This window comes from Lithobates pipiens, unplaced genomic scaffold, assembly GCF_037356315.1.
Source record: "Lithobates pipiens isolate NorthernLeopardFrog02 unplaced genomic scaffold, aLitPip1_a1.2 Scaffold_18, whole genome shotgun sequence".
NCBI classification, from domain to species: Eukaryota; Metazoa; Chordata; class Amphibia; order Anura; family Ranidae; genus Lithobates; species Lithobates pipiens.
Window position 1 is genome coordinate 583,430,722 of NW_027507758.1, and position 20,167 is coordinate 583,450,888.

At 42.4% G+C, this 20,167-nt stretch overlaps 1 protein-coding gene across 1 annotated transcript in view; it reads left to right on the plus strand.

The window, feature by feature from the left end:
- The window catches only part of LOC143986781 (uncharacterized), a 154,645-nt gene that overhangs the window by 80,193 nt on the left and 54,285 nt on the right, over window positions 1–20,167 (plus strand). Inside the window, exons 7-8 of the mRNA XM_077485187.1 lie at window positions 16,250–16,367; window positions 18,075–18,250. Of these exons, the coding sequence (XP_077341313.1) occupies window positions 16,250–16,367; window positions 18,075–18,250 (294 nt within the window). The remainder of the gene's footprint in view (window positions 1–16,249; window positions 16,368–18,074; window positions 18,251–20,167) is intronic.

A 20,167-nucleotide genomic window follows, 5' to 3' on the forward strand; every position in this document is an offset into this window, starting at 1 on the left:
TATGGATTTTGGGGGGAGCCCCACGCCATTTGTTTTTAAAATTTTGTCTCAGGGTTCCCCTTAAAATCCATACCTGACAGGCCTGGTATGGTTTTTAGGGGGGGACCCCCACACCATTTTTTTAATCTTGGCGCAGAGTTCCCCTTAACCACTTCAATACACTGTGTTATATACACTACACTGCCTGCACTGACTGATTAGAGTCTACACTAAATGCAGAGTATGTATGTGTATGTGTGTGTGTATATATGTGTAGAGATATATATATATATAATGTGTGTGTGTGTATATATGTATGCGCCATTACTACGCAACTGCCACAAACTATCCCGCTTACAATATGCCAAACAGCACAGAGACCAGCCTAAAACCTTCTGGTACAAAGTCATTTAGAGTGATGAGACCAAAATGTAGCTTTTTGGCCACAACCATAAACACTAAATTTGTAGAGGCGTGAACAAGGCCTATGACGAAAGGTACACCGTTCCTACTGTGAAACACGGAGGTGGATCGCTGATGTTTTGGGGATGTGTGAGCTACAAAGGCACAGGAAATTTGGTCAAAAGTAATAAATAATTGTGTTACACTTTATCTATGGACTGGTCTATCTCATTTAAATATCCCCAGGGGTATCGGCTGTGCTTTTTGCACTAGGCCACTTTGTTTCTAGTATCGTTATATTGGGATGTGATTGACCAGCCCTATGCTGACCGTCACCCTGCACGAAATATATTTGTTTTGATTTTGAATACTGGCCAAAGGTGTCTATTATACTCATAGCTTTTGTCAGGGTGTTCTCTGTATCCCGCATATATAGTATAATATCGTCTGCATAAAGACCAATCTGTTCTATACTATCCCCCAACTCTATCCCCTGGTATTCTTCAGTCTGCCGAAACCTTAGGGCCAGGGACCCAATTGTAATGGAAAATCAAAGGGGAGATAGTGGACACCCCTGTCTAATCCCCCTGAATAGATTTATTGATGGGGTCAGTATTCCATTAATTAAATAATTTTGATTTCGGGGTTTGCATATAATATTTTGACCCATTGTTTAAATCCATTGCCAAACCCAAACTTCCCCAGTGTTGCCTGTAAAAATCTCCATTCTACAGAGTCAAAGGCTTTGGCTGTATTAAGAGATGCTAGAGCCCCTGACTCTGGAATATATTCCCTCATTTGTGCCACTAGTTGCGTTCTACGAATATTTATCGATTGTTGATTTACCAGGTATAAACCCTGTCTGATCTGTGGATTATAGATGTTATCACAGTGTTTAATCTTCTAGCCAGTATCCTGGCAAGGATTTTGTAATCAGTTTAACAAGGATATTGGCATGTAAGGGGTGCATTCATGTGGGTCTTTGTCTGGTTTTAAGATTAATATTACCGTTGCCTCATACATTGAATATGGGAGATCCCCCCCTAACAAGGGTCTCTCTATATACCCTAGTAAAAATTGGGGCTATCTGCTCTATATATCGATGGTAACGATGAGATCGCCTCCCTTACTTCTTCCTACATGATCTTCCTGTCCATAAATTTCGCATTTTCTCTTGTTATTTCCGGGTACAATACCTTCTCAGGAGACCCCTCTATATCCTCCTCAGTGCATGTTAATGAAGTAGCGTACATCTTAACATAAAACTCATAAAAGCATTGCATGATTTCTTCTATTGTACTGGCCAGTATATCAAAGTCACAGCAAGCCTCACTCCTGAACAGCGCAAACTTTGGACTGTGGCCACGGTGGATTTGCATCTGTGTCCGGGCACCGAGGAGAGGGTGAGAACAACGCTTACAAGCTCGCACACCTCAGGTCCGCCATGGCCACAGTCCAAAGTTTTTGCTATTCAGGAGTGAGGCTTGCTGTGACTTTGATATCTATTTGCTGGCTTTTGAACTGTGAAATGTGAGTGTAAAGGTTGAAGTGTTTTTGTGCTTTAATAAATTGATTCATACGGTTTTACGCTATTTATTATTTTACATGTGGAATATTTGAATTTGCACAATGGATGATTGGAGCAACGGTTCACTACTTGCTGTTTGGCTGATAAGCGCTTAAGCCTGATACGAAAGTGCAGGCATTGGGAGTCGGTGAGTGCATTTCTTAAGGGAGTGGAATCACTCATCACTTTGGTGTGGTGGATGGAATAAGAGACATTACTTCAAAGGATACTTTTGGACACTTTCGTGACCTTTTATCTTAATTTTGTTTGTTCTGTGACACATTTATTTGGTTCACTTATCACAGGGTGATACAATTGTTGTTCTCACACACGTTCATACCATTTAATGGTTGTCACGTTTTTTGGAGTTAGTTATAATTTAAAGTTAAGCGCCACTATTTTTCCTTTTTTCTGATTTTAGTTTTAAAAGGTAAAATACGATTTGCACTTTACATTTTTTCAAATGGCAGCTCTTGTTGAGGGAGCAGGCTTTATCTAGGCGCAATGGTGGATATTTAGGTAAAGGGTGGACATTTTTGGCATACCTGCAGTTTTTGTGCTTGTACACATTGTTTAGCTATTTCCTCCTCTCCTTGCCTACTAGATCGTTTGATATGGGATATGGTTGACTTCAGTGACTTCATCCATTTGCATAGTTCTCATGTGCCTCAAAATTTTTTTTTAACTGCTCTGGAATACAATCGTGAGTTCCAATCTGAGATAGCCAATATGGGTGTATTTTCCATATTGTTTGGCTCCACCTAGCGCCGATACTTAACCCAAACATTAGTGGGGAGTGATTAAAAATCCCCCGGGGGAGATAAGCAATCAAATGCACCAATGGTTGTACTTTGTCATTCCCACATACCATGTCAATTCGAGATAGACACCCTCCACCTGTGGCTGCCCACGAATAAATCCTAGTCTGTGGGTTCCCCACTCTCCACAAGTCAGACCATCCTACTTCACCAAGAAGACTTTTTAATGTATTCTCTCTACTCGCCCGTTTTAGGATTGCACCCCCATATCTATCTAAAGTTGAGTCCAGTATCATATTGTAGTCCCCCATACATATCACGTATGCATCAGGGTATTGAGCCATAAACAGCACTGCAACCTTCACTACTTGCATACTGACGTGCGGTGGATTATAGATTCCCATAAGTACAAATGGTAAAGCGTATAATATTCCATAGATAAACACATATGTACCATCAGGGTCACATCTATAGCTAATACCCTCTCCCCTGCCCCCCCCCTTCCCCTTTCAGGGGTATCCCAGAGATAGTCCCCCTCCCACATAAAATATAAAATATCCCCCTTTTGTGCCATTTCTTAAACCCATATGTAAATAGATTAATAAAGTGCAGAGGTACAAAAATCACCCAAAGTATCCTATATATAACTGACATATGCCTAATAAAGTGTGAATGTGCAATTCAAAAAATGCAAAAATACAGAAAATACCCAAGCTGTCCTATATATAACTGACATGTGTCCAATAAAATGCAGATGAGTAATTCAATACATCAAATATACAATATTAAATTTTATGCTCCCAACTAATCAAAGCAGTACCATACAATCATTTCTACCTAATTAATATACCACATAAAAAAGGAGGGGTTACATATAAAAAAAAAATTAAAAGTGTTTTCATTGTGACAGCAATCTGCATTAAAAAAAAGTATTTTTTTCCCTTTTCTTTATATTTGTATATACTTAAAAAAAAAGTAATCGCTGCAGAAAAACATGTTTTATATAATAGATGTGCCTTAAAAATAAGCCCCAAACAAAGCAAAAAAAAATGTAAAAAAAGGGGGGGGGGGGGTTCAATCAAAAAGGGAAATAATTCTAAAATATATTTCAATATGGCTTTCCACTACCTGGAATGCCTTAATCTTTGGGAGGTGTCCTTTTATTAATCCATAGCCATTCATGGGTCAGCTGTGGTGAAAAACAAAACCTATCCTCTACTCTTAACCGAGCTGGGTAAGCCATTGAATACACAGTCCCGTTTTCTCGTAGCTTATGCTTGATTTCATAAAAGCCAGCGTGCTGCTTTTGTAGCTCTTGGGAAAGGTCTGGGAATATTGAAATTTTAAAATTTTCATATTGTATCACCCCCTTTTGTCAAGCTCTACGCAGGACTAAGTCGCGATCATTACAGTTCAGTAAGCATGGTAAAAATGGCCTTGAAGGGGCCCCAGGTTGCGGTGGTTTTGCAGGTACTCTGTGTGTTCTCTCAATGGTGAACGCACATGTAAATTCAGCATCTGGGAATGTGACTTTCAGCCACCTTTCAACAAACTCTCCTGCATTCTGACTTTCTGCTCTTTCTGGTAAACCTACGATTCTGATATTGTTTCATGCATGCGATTCTCAAATTCATCCAATTTCTGCTGCCAAATTGCTACTTGCTTTTCACTTACCTGCATTTTATTAACCATAGGTAACACAGTATCTTCCAGAGCTAACACTCTATTTTCAGCTTCAGTAATCCGCTCCTGCATTCATTGCATGTCCTGTCTCAAAAAGCCAATATCAGTCTTAATTTCTTCCATTTTGCCTGATAAGGCCACATTGGAGGTTTGTATTGCTGCCAGGAACTGAGAATTCACCTGTTCCAGAGTTAGTTTGCTCTGTCTCTCCACCTTCTCTATCTTTTCTGCAGTTCCTTGCTTAGAAGGTTCTGAGGTTACAGCCGATCCTCCGCTCCGGGTGCTTGGGGGGGCTCTGTCCAGCCCCCTGTCCGTCAGAGCGAGCATATTCCTTCAGCTTATCAGCTGCCGACTGTTGTCTACTCATCTCTCTCACAGTCAACAGCAGGGGGGAGGGAAATCCAGTCTCACACCAGCTGCTAGGTAATGTATGGAAAATCAGCTGCTTCGATCGATTACAGCCAAAGTGGACTACAACCAAGGCTCAGCCAACCCAAGATGCTGCCAAGAATTAAAGCTCAAGTTCAGAGAGTTCAGGGGTGCTCCTGTTCACACTCCCACTCCTACTCCCATCAGGTCAGACACAGAGGACTCAAGCAGCTCAGAGGTCTTTGGAGGGCTCTGCTCTATCTCACACTCCCACTCCTGCTCGCACAGGGTCAGCTCAGAGGGTTCCTCTCCCGCTACTACTCATGCTCGTACCCGCTTCTATATAGGAGAAAACCACTACAAACCGCTGGTAGTTGAGGATGCTGCCGGAGGCTCAGGCATGGACAAAAGCTCCACTACTCCCGTCCGGCCATGACTGTGGAAGCCATGCCTCTTGCTGGATACTTTGCCTCTTAATATTTTATTTTTATTGTTTCACTTTAAGCATTATTAAAATCACTGCTCCTGAAACAACGGGCGTTTTTAAGAATTTTTTTTTGCATTGATAAATGTCACTTGGGGCAGTACCTTTTTAGTACCTCATTTTTTGTCTGTTTGCGTGTTCTGGTGTGAAACTAACTGGGGGGGGGTTTGGCTTATCCCTACTCAGAAGTTGGAGGCTGTTACTTCCTGGCCTCACCCAAGCACCATCACTGAATTGAGGTCGTTTTTGGGTTTCCGCTCCTACTATAGAAGATTTGTAAAGAATTTCACACAGATTGCCAAACCTCTGAATGAGTTTTTGTAGAAGCAGACAGATGGGGACCTGTAGAAGGCCCACGCTGGGGATCCAAGGAAGCCCCGTGAGTCTATTCATAAGAAATGGACAGTGAAGTGTGAAAGAGCCTTTTAACGTCTGAAGGGGGGCCTTATTGAAGTGCCTGTGTTGGCCTATGCTGATCCCTCCAAACCTTACGAATTACACGTGGATGCTAGCAGAGATGGCCTGGAGGAGTGTTTATTAGGAGTCAGAAGGAAAGCTCCGCCCGGTGGTCTATGTGAGTCGCAGTCTCGCTAACCCTGAGATGAATTATCCGGTACACAAAGTAGAGGTCCTGGCCCTCAAGTGGGCTGTAGTAGACAAGCTACGGGATTATCTATAAGGGGTCACGTTTGTGCACTAATGGGCACCGGTGAAGCTAAGCTGATGGGCACTGGTGAGGCTGCATTCATGGGTACTGATCAGGCTGCATTGATGGACACTGGTGAGGCTGCATTGATGGGCACTGGTGAAGCTGAGCTGATGGGCATTGGTGAGGCTGCATTGATGGGCACTAGTGAGGCTGAGCATTAAAATAAGCCTGAGAGTGTCTACTGTTACCGGGGGTGATTGGGGTAAGCCCGCAGATGCCTGCGGGCAGGACTGTGCTAAAATCGTTCCTTTAAGTAGGGCAATGGCTGTGAACTTTATTGTTGCTTCTGGCAACCACCAGGAAAGTCAGCTGTCATCTGCCTCCGGTTGCTTGGGTGTGGCCTGAGCAGAGCAACAGCCCTGGACAAGTCCTGCTGGGACCAGCATGCCTGCAAACTTCAGTGTGTTCAACAAAAGGTTACAGGAGTGTGCCTAGGGAAGAGTCTGCCAGCTCAACTGGCAATAAGCTGTCTGGAAGCAAGGGGGGGGTGCCACACCCTGGAGGAGACCCAGCATTCCCTGCTAGCATAACCTGGTTGCCAGAACGGCTGGAACAGACACTGGTAGACACTGGCGTCCGATTGGAGCACCGTGGGGGTGTTTGCCCTGGGGTTAGTTGGTGGGATGGAGCGGCTCTGTTTCCTGTGCCCTGAGTGCTGGATACCAACTGCAGAGATCAGTGCATGGATCTGGTGTGGCCATTGCGGAAATCTAACACAGCTAGCGTCTGCCCACAGGAGCCACGATACTTCGGTGTGGACCTGCTTTCAGAGCTCTGCCATCCACAGCTGCGGCAATCCCCAGAAGGCCAGATCAGACCCAACATCATCCCCTAAAAGTGGAGCAGAGTTGCAGCCTGGTGACTCCCCCGTGAGAAGAGAGGACATAGGAAGAGAAGAGAAGCTTGTCATGGCTCGCGGCCTGGTCAGGAACTCAGCAGCTGTAAGTACTGCCATGCAGGAGCTAGATGTCCTTGAAATGCCAGTTGATTCCATGTCCGTAGCTATCTCGGGTTAAGAAGGAGCCAGTGCTGGAGGGAATGCGACGTCAGGTGAGCTGGACAGGGAGTGTGAGGACAGGGCCATAGATTTGGGTTCCCCCAGAATACAGGCAGAGTTTGGATCCATAGAAAAGGCTCGGAGCTGAACAGGGACCCCATACAACTCAAGGGGTGTCCTGAACAGGAGCAGGAGAGGACAGCGGGGAGTACTGACAAGCAAGAGTCCAGGAGGGATCACCAGGTCTTGGGGAGTAACAGACACAGTCGGGGGAGCTGGGAGAGGCATTTCGAAGCAGACTGGGAGCATGCAGTTTGAGATGGAGGAAGTGCCAGCGGGAGAGAAGTTGGGTCATTGCAGCTGGAAGGGCTGACTGGGATCAGTAATCCACCAAAGAGGGCAGCTAGCACCAGAACTTTCTTTTGCTATACCATAGGGGCTCCCGGTCCCTGTCTGTAATAAGGCACTGTGCTGAGGCCTGTCTGGAACCAGTGTTGGGCCTAAATCATGTGCTAGCTGTTCCTCAAGAATTGTGCTGGAGGGAAAAGCAGCGATAGTCTGCAGCAAGAGTTGTGCTGGAGGTGAAGAGGAGAGTATCTAATTTTGTCCAAACCATGCCAGAATCGTTTCTGGGCATCCCATGAACACTTTACCCCATCCAGGGTTTAATCCCTCACTAAAATACAAAGACAAAGCTGATGGAGTTTTCATTGTCTGGAGTGTCTGGAAGTGAATGCCGGGCTGGCCAGGGTGACAGGTGGGCCACATCACTCAGCCGCTACAGGTGTACCGCTACATTATATTATTAACCACTTCAGCTTTGAAAGATTTACTCCACTTCCTGACCAGGCCATTTTTTGTGATACGGCACTGCGTTACTTTAACTGACAATTGCGAAGTAATGCGATGCTGTACACAAATAAAATGTTTGTCCTTTTTAGCCACAAATAGGACATTCTTTTGGTGGTATTTGATAATCTCTGTGTTTTTTATTGAGACGGTGACTGTCAGTGCTCTCTGGAGCGCTGGACTGTTGAGGGACGAGAGCGACTGGCTCAGCCTCTTAGCAGCTCGCTGAGAGGCTGAGCTAACTGCCGGTCAGGAATCTGGGTGGATCCTGAATTTAAAATCAGGGTCTCTCCAGAGGCTGGACCGGCTCAGTGATGTCAGCTGACAGTGGGCTTGGTCTGGGTCACAGGAATGCAAAACTAAGTGCACTCCTGTAACCCACAGGATAAGTAGGGCCAAAATAGATTTTTCCCTAGTTTTCCTTTTAATTTACATCTTTGTCTAAAAAATAAAATTAAAAAATCATTTTAATTTTCTTTCCCCTTTTTCCAAAAACCTGTGGCAAAAAAGACTCACCTGTGGCAAAGTATAAATTTTGTGAAAGCCAGCTAAATACTATTTCTATTTTATATGACTGTTTTGTGGTCAGTGTATGGTTTTGTTTCTGACAATTTTTGTTGGATATGGTGATTATAGTTTAACCCTGACCAATAATCCTGATGCTTCTTTGTACTCGCATTTGTATTTGCACTCTATTTTGAATTTCAATTAAAATATTAGAAAAAAATACCTTGTGGTGTTTACTCGCCAAAATGTGGCATTGTTCTGCTGTCCTGGTGCTCCAGAACTTACAAAAATTTTATAGGTAGTCAGTAAATTTTTGCCCTTGGAGGTCCTTGGATTTTGGGCACCTCTATGTAGCTAGGCTGTGAAAAAGTCCCACATGTGTCTTGCATAACTATGCTCTGGAGGAGTAGTAGAATGTGTTTTTTGGGAGTAATTCTAAGCATACCTATGATATGTGTTAGAAATATCTTATTGACAAGTGTGTAAAAAAGAATTGTAATGTATTCTCCCTGAAAGCCCAAAGGTGCTCCTTGGATCTTAGGCCACTCTATGTATCTAGAGTCTCACACATGTGGTATTCCCCATACTTGTCAGGCATAGCAGAATGTGTTTTGGGGTGTAATTGTAAGCATGCCTATGCTGTGTGTATGAAATGATTTGTTAAAATTAAAACTTTTAAAAATTGCGACAAAAAATTACAACTTCAAAAAACTCACCATACCTGTCACTAAATAACATGAACTGTCTATTTTCCAAAAATGGGTCTATTTATACTTTCCTGGCATTTTAGGACCTCATGAAATTAGCCATTACACCAGGATTTAATAATTTTCAAATATATACTGAATACCTCAATTTGTAGAATCTATATTTTTCACACAGACTAAATAATATACACTAATATAATATACATTTTTTATTAAATAAATGTAGCAGAATACAGTTTGTCCTATGTTTATGAAGAAAAAAAATTATAATGAAATATAAGAACAAATGTTGATATATTTTTTTAATTTATATAGCAAAAAAAAAAACAGTGGTAATTAAATTCCAGCAAAAGAAAGCTCTATCTGTAAAGCTCTAAATCTGTAAAGCTCTATCTATATATATATATAAAAAAAAAAAAAAAAAAAAAATCCCTATAACATTAATTTGGGTACAGTGTTGTATGGCTAAGAAATTTGAAAAATGGCCTGGACTTAACATTCCCTCCCAGTCTAAGCCCTTGTACACATGGTCGGAGATTCTGACAACCAAATCCGTTGGATTTTGTCCGACGGATTTTGTCCGAAACTGTTGTATACACACGGTCGTACAAAGTTGTCGGAAAATCCGACGTGATGACGTTATGTCGTTACGACAGGGCTACGTTCACGCTAGTAGCCAATAGCTTTGGTATAGGAATTTGATCTGAGCATGCGTGGCACTTTGTCCGATCGGAATTCTGTACACATGATCGGAGTATGTCCGATCTGAGCATTTTGTCTGAAAATTTTACCAACAAGTTGGAAAACTTGGTCCGTCGGATACTCAGACGGAAACAGTCCGATGTAGACCACACACAGTCGGAATATCCGACAAAACGGTCCGATCGGACACATTCCGTTGGAATCTCCGACCGTGTGTACAAGGGCTAAGTCTTATCAAACAGCCTTCAGTCTCAGAAAATGTGCTCTTTCAAAAATTGTGTGTTCATCTTTACATCTTTCCAGTATGTGTTTGTTTTACAGCTAACATTAAATGAAATCATGTTATATACAGTATCATGTTATAGTAACAGCCACCCAGATGTTCTTTTACATGAACATTAGTAATATCCGCATTTGAAAAATGATATAGTCTATCCATGCAATTTGTAATCTTATAGTGCCACAATCCTAAATAGTATGCAAAAAATTAGAATACAGGATGGGATTTCAACAGTGCAATCCAATGCTTTTTAACCACTACAATACAGGGCACTTTCGCCCCCTTCCTTCCCAGCCCAATTTTCAGCTTTCATCGCTCTAGCGCTTTCAGTGACAATTGCGCGGTCATGCTACACTGTACCCAAATGAAATTTTTATCATTTTGTTCGCACAAATAGAGCTTTATTTTGGTGGTATTTATTCACGACTCCGTTTTTTATTTTTTGCGATATAAGCGCAAAAAAGCGGAAATTTGGAAAAAAAACAATATTTTCTTTTTTCTATTTTAAAAGAAATCCAATAAAATCTAATTTTGTCATAAATTTAAGCCAAAATGTATTCTGCTACATGTTTTTGGTAAAAAAAATTCCGTTAAGTGTATAATAATTGGTTTGTGTGATCACGGACATATGTACGCAAATGATCATGTACATATGTGTGCAGGTGATCACGTACATATGTGTGCACATAATCATTGGGACAAGTGATTTTAGTGGGACATATGTGGGGGACATGTTTTTATTATTAGGGACATGTGTTTTTATTTTTTGGGGACATGTATGTTTTGGGGACATGTGTGTTATGGGGACATATGTGGGGACTGTGTTTACACTGTGTGGTGTGTTGTGTGTTTACACTAGACTGAAGATCAGTGAGTAAAAAGCTGTAAAAAACAGCTCATACTCACTGATCATCAGCCGGCTGCAGCAATCTGCTCTCCTCTCCTCAGCGATGACTTCTGTGTGAGGAGAGGAGGAGCCGATTGCCTAGCAACCGGCTGTTTGTTTACATCACATGACGGCCGTGATTGGACACGGCCGTCATGTGATCAGGAGGGCCAATCACAGAGCCCTCCTGCCGATCTGAGATGCGCCGTGTCCCGGTGACACGGGCGCATCGGGATCGCGCCGCTGCGCGGGATCCCGTTCCTCCTGATGGACGTTCCTGAACGTCCTATCAGGAGTAGACGGCTCCCACCCGGCCGTATATGTGCATTGGCCGGGTGGGAAGTGGTTAAGATTAAAAAAAAAAAAAAAAAAAATTATACAAAAATAACTTTTTTCATTTTTTGTGATTTTTTTTTTATTTTTTCTAAATATTTTCATAGTTATTGAAATGTGGTGCCGTTTAAAATCCCATCCTGTATTCTTATTTTTTTTATATAATCTCAGCATTGTTTGATATTAAAGCGGGAGTCCACCGGAACTTTTTTTTTTTTTTTAAAAGCCAGCAGCTACAAATACTGCAGCTGCTGACTTTTAAAATAGTGACACTTACCTGTCCAGCGCGCCCGCGATGCCGGCACCCGAAGCCGATCGCTAGGTTGTCTGTCGGGTCCTGCCGCCGCCATCTTGGGTATGGGAATCAGGAAATGGAGCTTTCGGCTTAATTTCCCGGTTCCCTACTGCGCATGCGCAAATTGCGCTGCGCAATAAGGACGCTCCCCGCTGCCTCTGGGAGCTGTGTGTTTCCCAGCAGGCAGCGGGGCACTTGCGGGAAGGGGCGGGCACTTGCGGAAAGGGGCGTAAGTTACGCCCCTTTCTGCAGAGAGCTGTCCCGGAAGTGGGTGCAGTTACCTGGATTATCCAGGTAACTGCACCCCCCTCCCCCCTGAAAGGTGCCGATTGTGGCACCGGAGGGGGGGAGGGTTCCGATGAGCGGAAGGTCCACTTTAGGGTGGACCTCCGCTTTAAGGTCAAGCAGAGTATAATTTTTGTCACATACCTGATCGGTCTGCCAAAATGCTGAGTGGGCTTCCCTTGTGGCTGAGTGCAGGGCACCCCTGAAGGTGGTGACTGGGAGTGCTATGACCAAAGAAGCAGGGGTTGCCAGGTGCGATAGTCTGAGTGACGGGATGTCTGCTGGATGGCAGCTGGACGAGCAGGATGCACTGCTGGGCAGGAGTTCGTCAGATGTACCAGATGAGCCAGGAGCAGGGTCAGGAACCAGGCCAGTAGCTATACATGGAATTTCAGCCAGGGGTAAGGCAGCAAGCAAGGTCAGGAGTAAACCGGGGTCATACACTAGTAATCAGGCAACAGAGGAGTCCAGAAGAGCAAGCCAGAGGTCATACACGGGTGCAGCAGACAGGAGCAGAGTCAATGGAACAAGCTGAGGGTCAAAGCCAGGAATGGAGACAAGATGGGTCCAAGGCAAGCCAGGTCAGTAACAGGAAATCCAAGTATCAAGAACAAGAACACACGGGGGAGCTGAAGATCATCCAGCAACTAGTGGCTGATGCTGCTGGCTTTAAATAGGCCACTGGACACAAGAATCTGTCACGCTTCGTGTGCGCTTGGCGGGTGTGCACTGGAACATGAATCTTCTTGGCCGTTCGGGCCCATGTGCGCATGCATATCAGCATTGGCAAATTTCTATGTGTCAATCTGTGATTCTGCTGGGCATTAGCAGATGTGCCAGTTCTTCAGACTGTTCTCTGACAATTTTTCTAGTTGGGGCCTCTATGAACTGGACTATAAAATTGTCTTTTAATAAGTTTATACATTTTTGACCTTACTCTTCCAGCAGTGCCATTACTCAATATCAGGGTAGAGAAAATCTCCCATTATCACTGTCCCAGCTTTTGCAACACTTTAATTGTCGCATTTTTCACTTGTGTTTTTTGAGCCTTCCACTTAACACAGATAAACAGAGAGACTTTGACTGCAGGTATAAAAGGAAAGAGAATGACCTTTTATTTCAGACTGCTCCCTTTAACCGCTGATGCCATGGGTCCAAAAAACTCTCACACAAAGATAGAACGAACCAGAAAGGTGACACTAGAACTTTAATATATAACCTTAAATGGGTGTAGATATTGTTCACCAAGTCCGTTAAGGGGGGGGAGTGGAGAAGTCCTTGTGGTGTAGAGGTTCTGTGTCTTCAGCTAGCTTTACAAGGGCTAAGAGCGATTCCTGTATAATTGCTCCAATGATGTAAATAGCTCCTTGTTTGGTACAAAGAAATTGGATAAAAGTGTCTGCATGCAGTGTCTCTTATGGTGTATAGAAGGTGAGCTTTTGCCCCCTCACCAAACCAGATGATACCAGGCTCAACGAAATAGGAAGGGATGGATCCTGTAGCAGGCTCCTGAAGATTTGTGCTCAGATGGACACTGCCGGCCGCACACCTTGCTGCACTGTGATGCAGTGTGATATGTGCTGAGGGTGACCCTTAACTGTCACCAAACCAAAAGGAAGCTGGCAAGAATGGATGTGTCCATACACACACCTGCCAAAGGTTCTCCCCACTGCCTAGCCCACAGCTCTGACTCAGACTGCTCTGACCACCTAGGGCTCTGCTTGCAGGTGAAGGCCGTGGTCCCATGGCCCCTCCCCAGACCAGGCTATATATATTCTCTGCCAGCATTCTGTTTTTCCTCTGAGCCGGCTGGAATTTTTAGTTCACAATGATCCAGCTCCAGTGCAAATCCTGGCTCCTCGGACTACATGTTCCAAGATCCTCCACTCTCATGTGACATTTGACGTCGCTTCCACCATCCAATGGTGTGGAGCCGAGCTGGTGCCATCTTTCACTCACTCGGCATCCAGCCTGTGAGGTGAGAGGACCTCATTGTCTCCGCCGCTACTGACGGAAAACGTCGAGGGCGACCGGAGCATGGCGGGAGGGCCTCTCCCTCCCCCCGATAAAAGTGATCTTGTGGCGAATCCGCGTGCAGCATCCCCTCCAGCCCCCACTAATACTTACCTGAGCCTACACACATTCCACAATAGGATCAATAGTGATGATCAGAGCGTTCACAGGCCAGCCTCCATTTCATAGGTATATGTAAAGGTACACCAAGCATTCGCATAGTGTAAAACCGTCTTTAAAAACTCTATTAAAGTGGTGTTGCCACCAAAAAATTAAAACTGCTTAAAATTCGTAAAAAAAATAAAAAAATAATAATTGGCAAAAAAAAAATTTTTTACTCACCTCTAAATACCGGTTGCTAGGGGGTCCCTCGTAATCTGCCTTCCTCATTGCCCGGGCTGGTGACATCACTTCCTCTCGCGCCGCACATTCACCTGTATGTGAAGCCACAGCCGGGTGCCCACAGTATGCATGACAGCGCCGCGAGCGGAGCGGGGAGCGAGGGGGGGGGCTTCGTTCCCCCGCATCGCTGGACCCTGGGGCAGGTAAGTGTCCGATTATTAAAAGCCAGCAGCTGCAGTATTTGTAGCTGCTGACTTTTAATTTTTTTTTTTTAGGGGGTACCCCACTTTAAGAACTATATGTACTATACACTTGCAGTGTCTGCAGAATCAAAGCTCTTTTACAAGAAACAACATCCTAGAAATCACACAGTCCCTATACTGGATCAGAGCATGCAATGGTGTCACAAGCATAGGCTCCACCCGATGCGTTTTGTCATAATTTACATAGTCTGGGGGAGATTTGCTAAAACTTGTGCACTCAGAATCTGATGCAGCTGTGAATGGTAACCAAACAGCTTCTAATTTCAGCTTGTTCAATTAAGCATTGGCAATAAAACCTGGGAGCTGATTCCTATCCTGGTTTCTATCTAGGACTGCATCAGATTTTGCACTCTCCAGTTTTAGTAAATAATCCCCAATGTGTTTAAGCTGATAACCACCAAACAATTCAGATTTCTCGTACCTTTATTATACACAACACTTATACATTCACAGGGCTGGAGGGAAAAAGTAAGCAAACCCATAGACTAAATATTTCCACAAAAGCTAATGCGACCCAGTAGTTTTTACACTTGGAGTCCAATTAATTAAATTAGTTTGGAGGTAGGTGTCGTTTAGAGCTTCTTTGATTGCAAAAAGACACTTAAACATTTTAAGATTGCTGTTCATAAGAAGCATCCACTGATGTGAACCATGCCTCACAAAAAGGAGCTCTCTGAAGACATACGATCAAGAGTATTTGATCTACATAAGATTGGAAAGGGATACAAAGCAATCTCAACGTGTTTATACATCCATCAATCAACAGTTCTACAAATTGTCGGGAAATTAAGACAGTTTGGTATTGTGGCTACTTATCTTAGAAATGGGCGCCCAGTCAAGATGATTCACAAAATCCTCAGTGAGGTAAAGAAGAATACAGGAGCTAACAGCTAAAGGCTTGAAGACCTCACTATATGTATTTTGTGAAAAAATGACCAACTTAAACAAAAAAACCTTACTATTAATCTTAATTTTTAACCCCTTGTTGATGGAAGGTAAAACGAACCTTAAATCCTGAATATAGTTTTGCAACTTGACATGTCTTAGCATAACGGTACATATCATTGCAACGACTTGCTTTCCAAGTGAACTAGTATTGTCTTTTCACTACAAATTAAGCCTACATTTGTTGGTGAATGGTAATGGGTATCTCCTGTCCTGATTTTTATTTTATTATCGAAGGAAAACTTTCCCAAAATAGCACATTTAAAAAAAAAATTTAACTGAATATTTCTTACTATTACCATGACCTATCACCAAAGAATAACCCCAAATTCTCCTGCTCTAGGCAATTGAAGTGCTAGGCCAATAACAGGGCCCAGGAATAATAGTGCACAATTTAGCTTTTTTTTAAATCCTACCTAAAATACACTGACCTTTGACATCGACCATGACCTTTGACCTAGATAAAACCCTGATAAAGCTGTTTTATTTTTATTTTATTTATTTTTACACAACTTTTTTGCTGGTAAAGTGAGAAAAGGGTGCAGTGTATATTTTTCTTAATTCAAGAGAAGAAAGAACGCAGGGGTGGGTTGTATGGGTATTGATCACTGTGATAGCCAATCAGTGGCTATCACAGCAATCATGTGTTCGAGGGGCCAGTCCTCTCAGCTCCAACTCTATACTACAAGACCTAGATCTGTTGGTGACAAACACAGGTATGGAAATACGGTTCCCCACAACAGAAAACCCACTTTTAGGGATGCCGTGTATGTACGCAGGCTCATCATAAAGAGGTTAAGATTCTGTCAGAGAAATGTCTTTATTAATAATCATTGGATCTTCTCTTATGTGTGTTTCCTTACCTGTTATTTACTCAGCGTGTTTTTCTTTCAGTGGGTCGAGTGGTTCCGGAAAAATTGGAAATGGATAGCATTTGGTACATTTTGTACTGTATCCATTGTCTCAGTATTGATTGGTATTGGAATTTCCATTGGAATGAATTTACATCAAAGTAAGTTTCAACAGGCAATATGTCCTTATACTTAAATTATTTGTTGTCCACTCCAAGTTGACACATCCATGATATGTCCCTGCACTGGTGAACTACACATATACAGAAAAATCCACCAATTATAAGAAACGGTTTAAGATAAGAAATTTGCGTTTACTTGATGTGATTAAATGAAACCTGTGCTGCAATATTCACCTTTAATCTGGAGCTTCCCTGGCCTGTGACTGGACAGTTAAAGGACAAGCATCACAGTGATGAGCTCATCTCTCTATCACTCTCTCTCCTCTTATCAGCACATGAACTAATTAACTCTTTTATACTGCTTCATCCTCTCATACTGCAGTTCTACTATACAAGGAATGCAAGATACTGAATCATACTCAGGTGCTTACATTGCTTGCATTAAAAAATATACATTTAATAATGTATTAATGATTACAATACTGCAGCGACTTGTGTCTTTGATTACTACCTGAAGTTTAAAATATTTCACTATTAGTAAAAAAAAAAAATTCCCCTAAAAAATGTAGTTTTTCTAATATACCTGCAGGTAAACATTCTGGTTCATGCATAAAACTTTTGAATTTCTCGATATCCAGTGATATGCACTGGAGCCAATGAAAGGTTAAATTATGATGTTTTAGGTGGCTTTAGAACTTTGTGTTTTGAGCATTTTTATTTTATTGATTGATTTATTTATTTTTTTCTCTATCTTTGGTGTATTTTTTTTTTTTTCATATTTTTTAACACCTAATAAAATAAACCAAAAAAACAGGAAATAAACACATTTGTGCTATCTTTAAAGTGGAGCTCCAGTCCCTATAATTTTTTTTTTTTTTTTTTTTTTAAAGCTCCCCCGTGATTATTACTTGTACATTTAAATTAGAATGCTGTTAAAACAGTATTCATGCTGATTTGTTTTAAATCTTTAAAAATGTACCTGGTCTCCGAAGCAGGCAGGTTTCCATCTATGATGTGGGCATTGTGTCTTTTCCTGGGATTCGATGCAGCTGGCTACTCAGCATGCACCTCCCGATATCCCGCCTGTGCAGTAATGACACCGTGCAGTGCAGTTGATTGCAGGCTACCATTTATTCAAATACTGCAAGATTTAATTAGGCACCCCAAAGACTCCTGAGATAGATGATGCCGATATCCCAGGAGTCAACGGGAATCGCCTAATAACGTCATTGCCTAGGCAGACAAGACAGGAAGTGCTGCCCGAAGATAAGAAAAAGGTATTTTAGAAATAAAATTTATTTTTCAATACTAGCAAAGCCAGCTTAGGAGGATAAAAAGCAATAATTTATAGAAAAGAACTCGTTATTCTTGCCCGTTCCGCTACTTGTTGTACCATTCTAAGCTGTATTCAAAAGATATTGCTGCCTGAGTAATTTTTGGCATCCAAAACTTCTGGGTGTGTGGAATTTATGTTCCCCCTCTGTGCTCGGTGGTTCCTTCCGCTGACCACTATGTCACTACTGTGTTCTTTTTGTGACATAGGGATTCGTGGAAGCAACCAAAGAGCCCAAAGGGAGGACAAGGCAACCTCAAATGGTTTTATAGTACATTATCAATTTTCATTCCTGGGTTCTTGCAACTGATTACCTCTGAATCTTTTCTTCTGTAGGTTTAGCATGACTTATGGGAATGTCTGGTGGATAGACTGATTTTTAGGTAATAACACATTTTTATTTTATTTTATAGACAATGCGACAGTATGTCCCAACGGCAAAGCTTTCGAGAAGGGCTCTGATGGTTGGGTCTTCTATAATGGACACCAGTACTATTTTTCGGAAGAACTCAGGAACTGGACTTACAGCGTAAAGTATTGTGAAGAACATGAGGCTGTCCTTGCTGTTCTGGAGGATAATGACATCAAAGTAAGAAGTCATCCACTGACTATTGATAACCCAGGCCAACACACATTTTGGTGCCTTAAATGTCAGACCTGTTCCTGGGTATATTTGATCCACTGATTCCAAAAACGACACAAATTCCCCCCTATCTGCTCTAGTTTTTGAGATGCAGCATAAAAGCCATATACCTCTCTTCACACTGGTCACCCATCAAGAATCAGGATATTTTAATGTAGTGTTTTATTTCATCTCCTTGTATTATTTAAAAGTAACTGTTCAGTTTAAATTTAGTATAGGGGTAACCCTCATCCCTAAAAATCATACAGAACATATTGGGTATGGTGGGACAGCAGGATTTTTATGGTACCTTCAAAGGATATGACAGGTTTAATAATGACAAAAAATGTATTTTATTACAAACATATACAGATTAAAAAGCAGTCCATCTGGACAGCAAATTTGTTCTGAGAAATACAATACATAGAGCAATTAGATTAAAGGGTAACTCCACTTTAGTGGTGAAAAAAATAGCAAATAAAGAAAAAATAATATAGCACATATAATTGCGACACTAATCATATTGTAATGGAATGTTATTGAAAATTACCTTTCCTTTTGAATATGCATTTCTGGCATCCCTTGCAACAAAAATGTCATTTTTGGAGAGATACTTTTAATAGGAGCACGTCTCAAGGGATGCAGGCCCAGCATATTTCCTCATGAGTGCACTGAAGCTGCACACCTGACAGTTAATTATGAAACCACTCCCATTAGACCCACTCAGTACAGAGGCACAGACAAACACACAGGGATTTCTTTAGAATAACAAAAGGTAGGAATCTGCAACAGGTTGTTTTAATCCCTGCAATGTATATAGATCACCCAGAGGGGAATGTTTTTTTCTCAACAAAATTTACGCTTTAAGCATATACATGCAAAAATTTGTCAGCTACAAAATATACAATTCCAATAACACATTGTTATTTGAACAGAGTGGTGTGGACAGTAAACTCACCCCTGGGTTAACACAGGGAATCCTAGCTCATAGCTGCAGGAAGGGCGGGGGGGGGGGGGCGCATATCTACCAAAGCCCTTGGACATATAGACTCATATACAGTATCTCACAAAAGTGAGTACACCCCTCACATTTTTGTAAATATTTTATTACACAGTATCTTTTCATGTGACAACACTGAACAAATGACACTTTGCTACAATGTAAAGTAGTGAGTGTACAGCTTGTATAACAGTGTAAATTTTCTGTCCCCCTCAAAATAATTCAACACACAGCCATTAATGTCAAAACCACTGGCAATAAAAGTGAGTACACCTAAGTAAATGTCCAAATTGGGCTCAAAGTGTCAATATTTTGTGTGGCCACCATTATTTACCAGCACTGCCTTAACCCTCTTGGGCATGGAGTTCACCAGAGCTTCACAGGTTTCCACTGGCATCCTCCTCCACTCCTCCATGGGGACATTACGAAGCTGGTAGATGTTAGAGACCTTGCGCTCCTCCACCTTCCATTTGAGGATGCCTCACAGATGCTCAATAGGGAAATAGACATACGAGTGCTGCCAGCGTTGCTGCAGAGGCCGGAGGGGTGGGGAGGTCAGCCTGTCAGTGCCCAAACCATACGCCGCACATTGCATCAAATTGGTCTGCATGGCTGTCTTCCCAGAAGGAAGCCTCTTCTAAAGATGATACACAAGAAAGCCTGCAAACAGTTTGCTGAAGACAAGCAGACTAAGGACATTAATTATTGGAACCATGTTCTGTGGTCTGATGAGACCAAAATAAACGTATTTGATTCAGATGGTGTAAAGCGTGTGTGGCGGCAACCAGGTGAGGAGCACAAAGACAAGTGTGTCTTGCCTACAGTCAAGCATGGTGGTGGGAGTGTCACGGTCTGGGGCTGCATGTGTGCTGCAAGCACTGGGG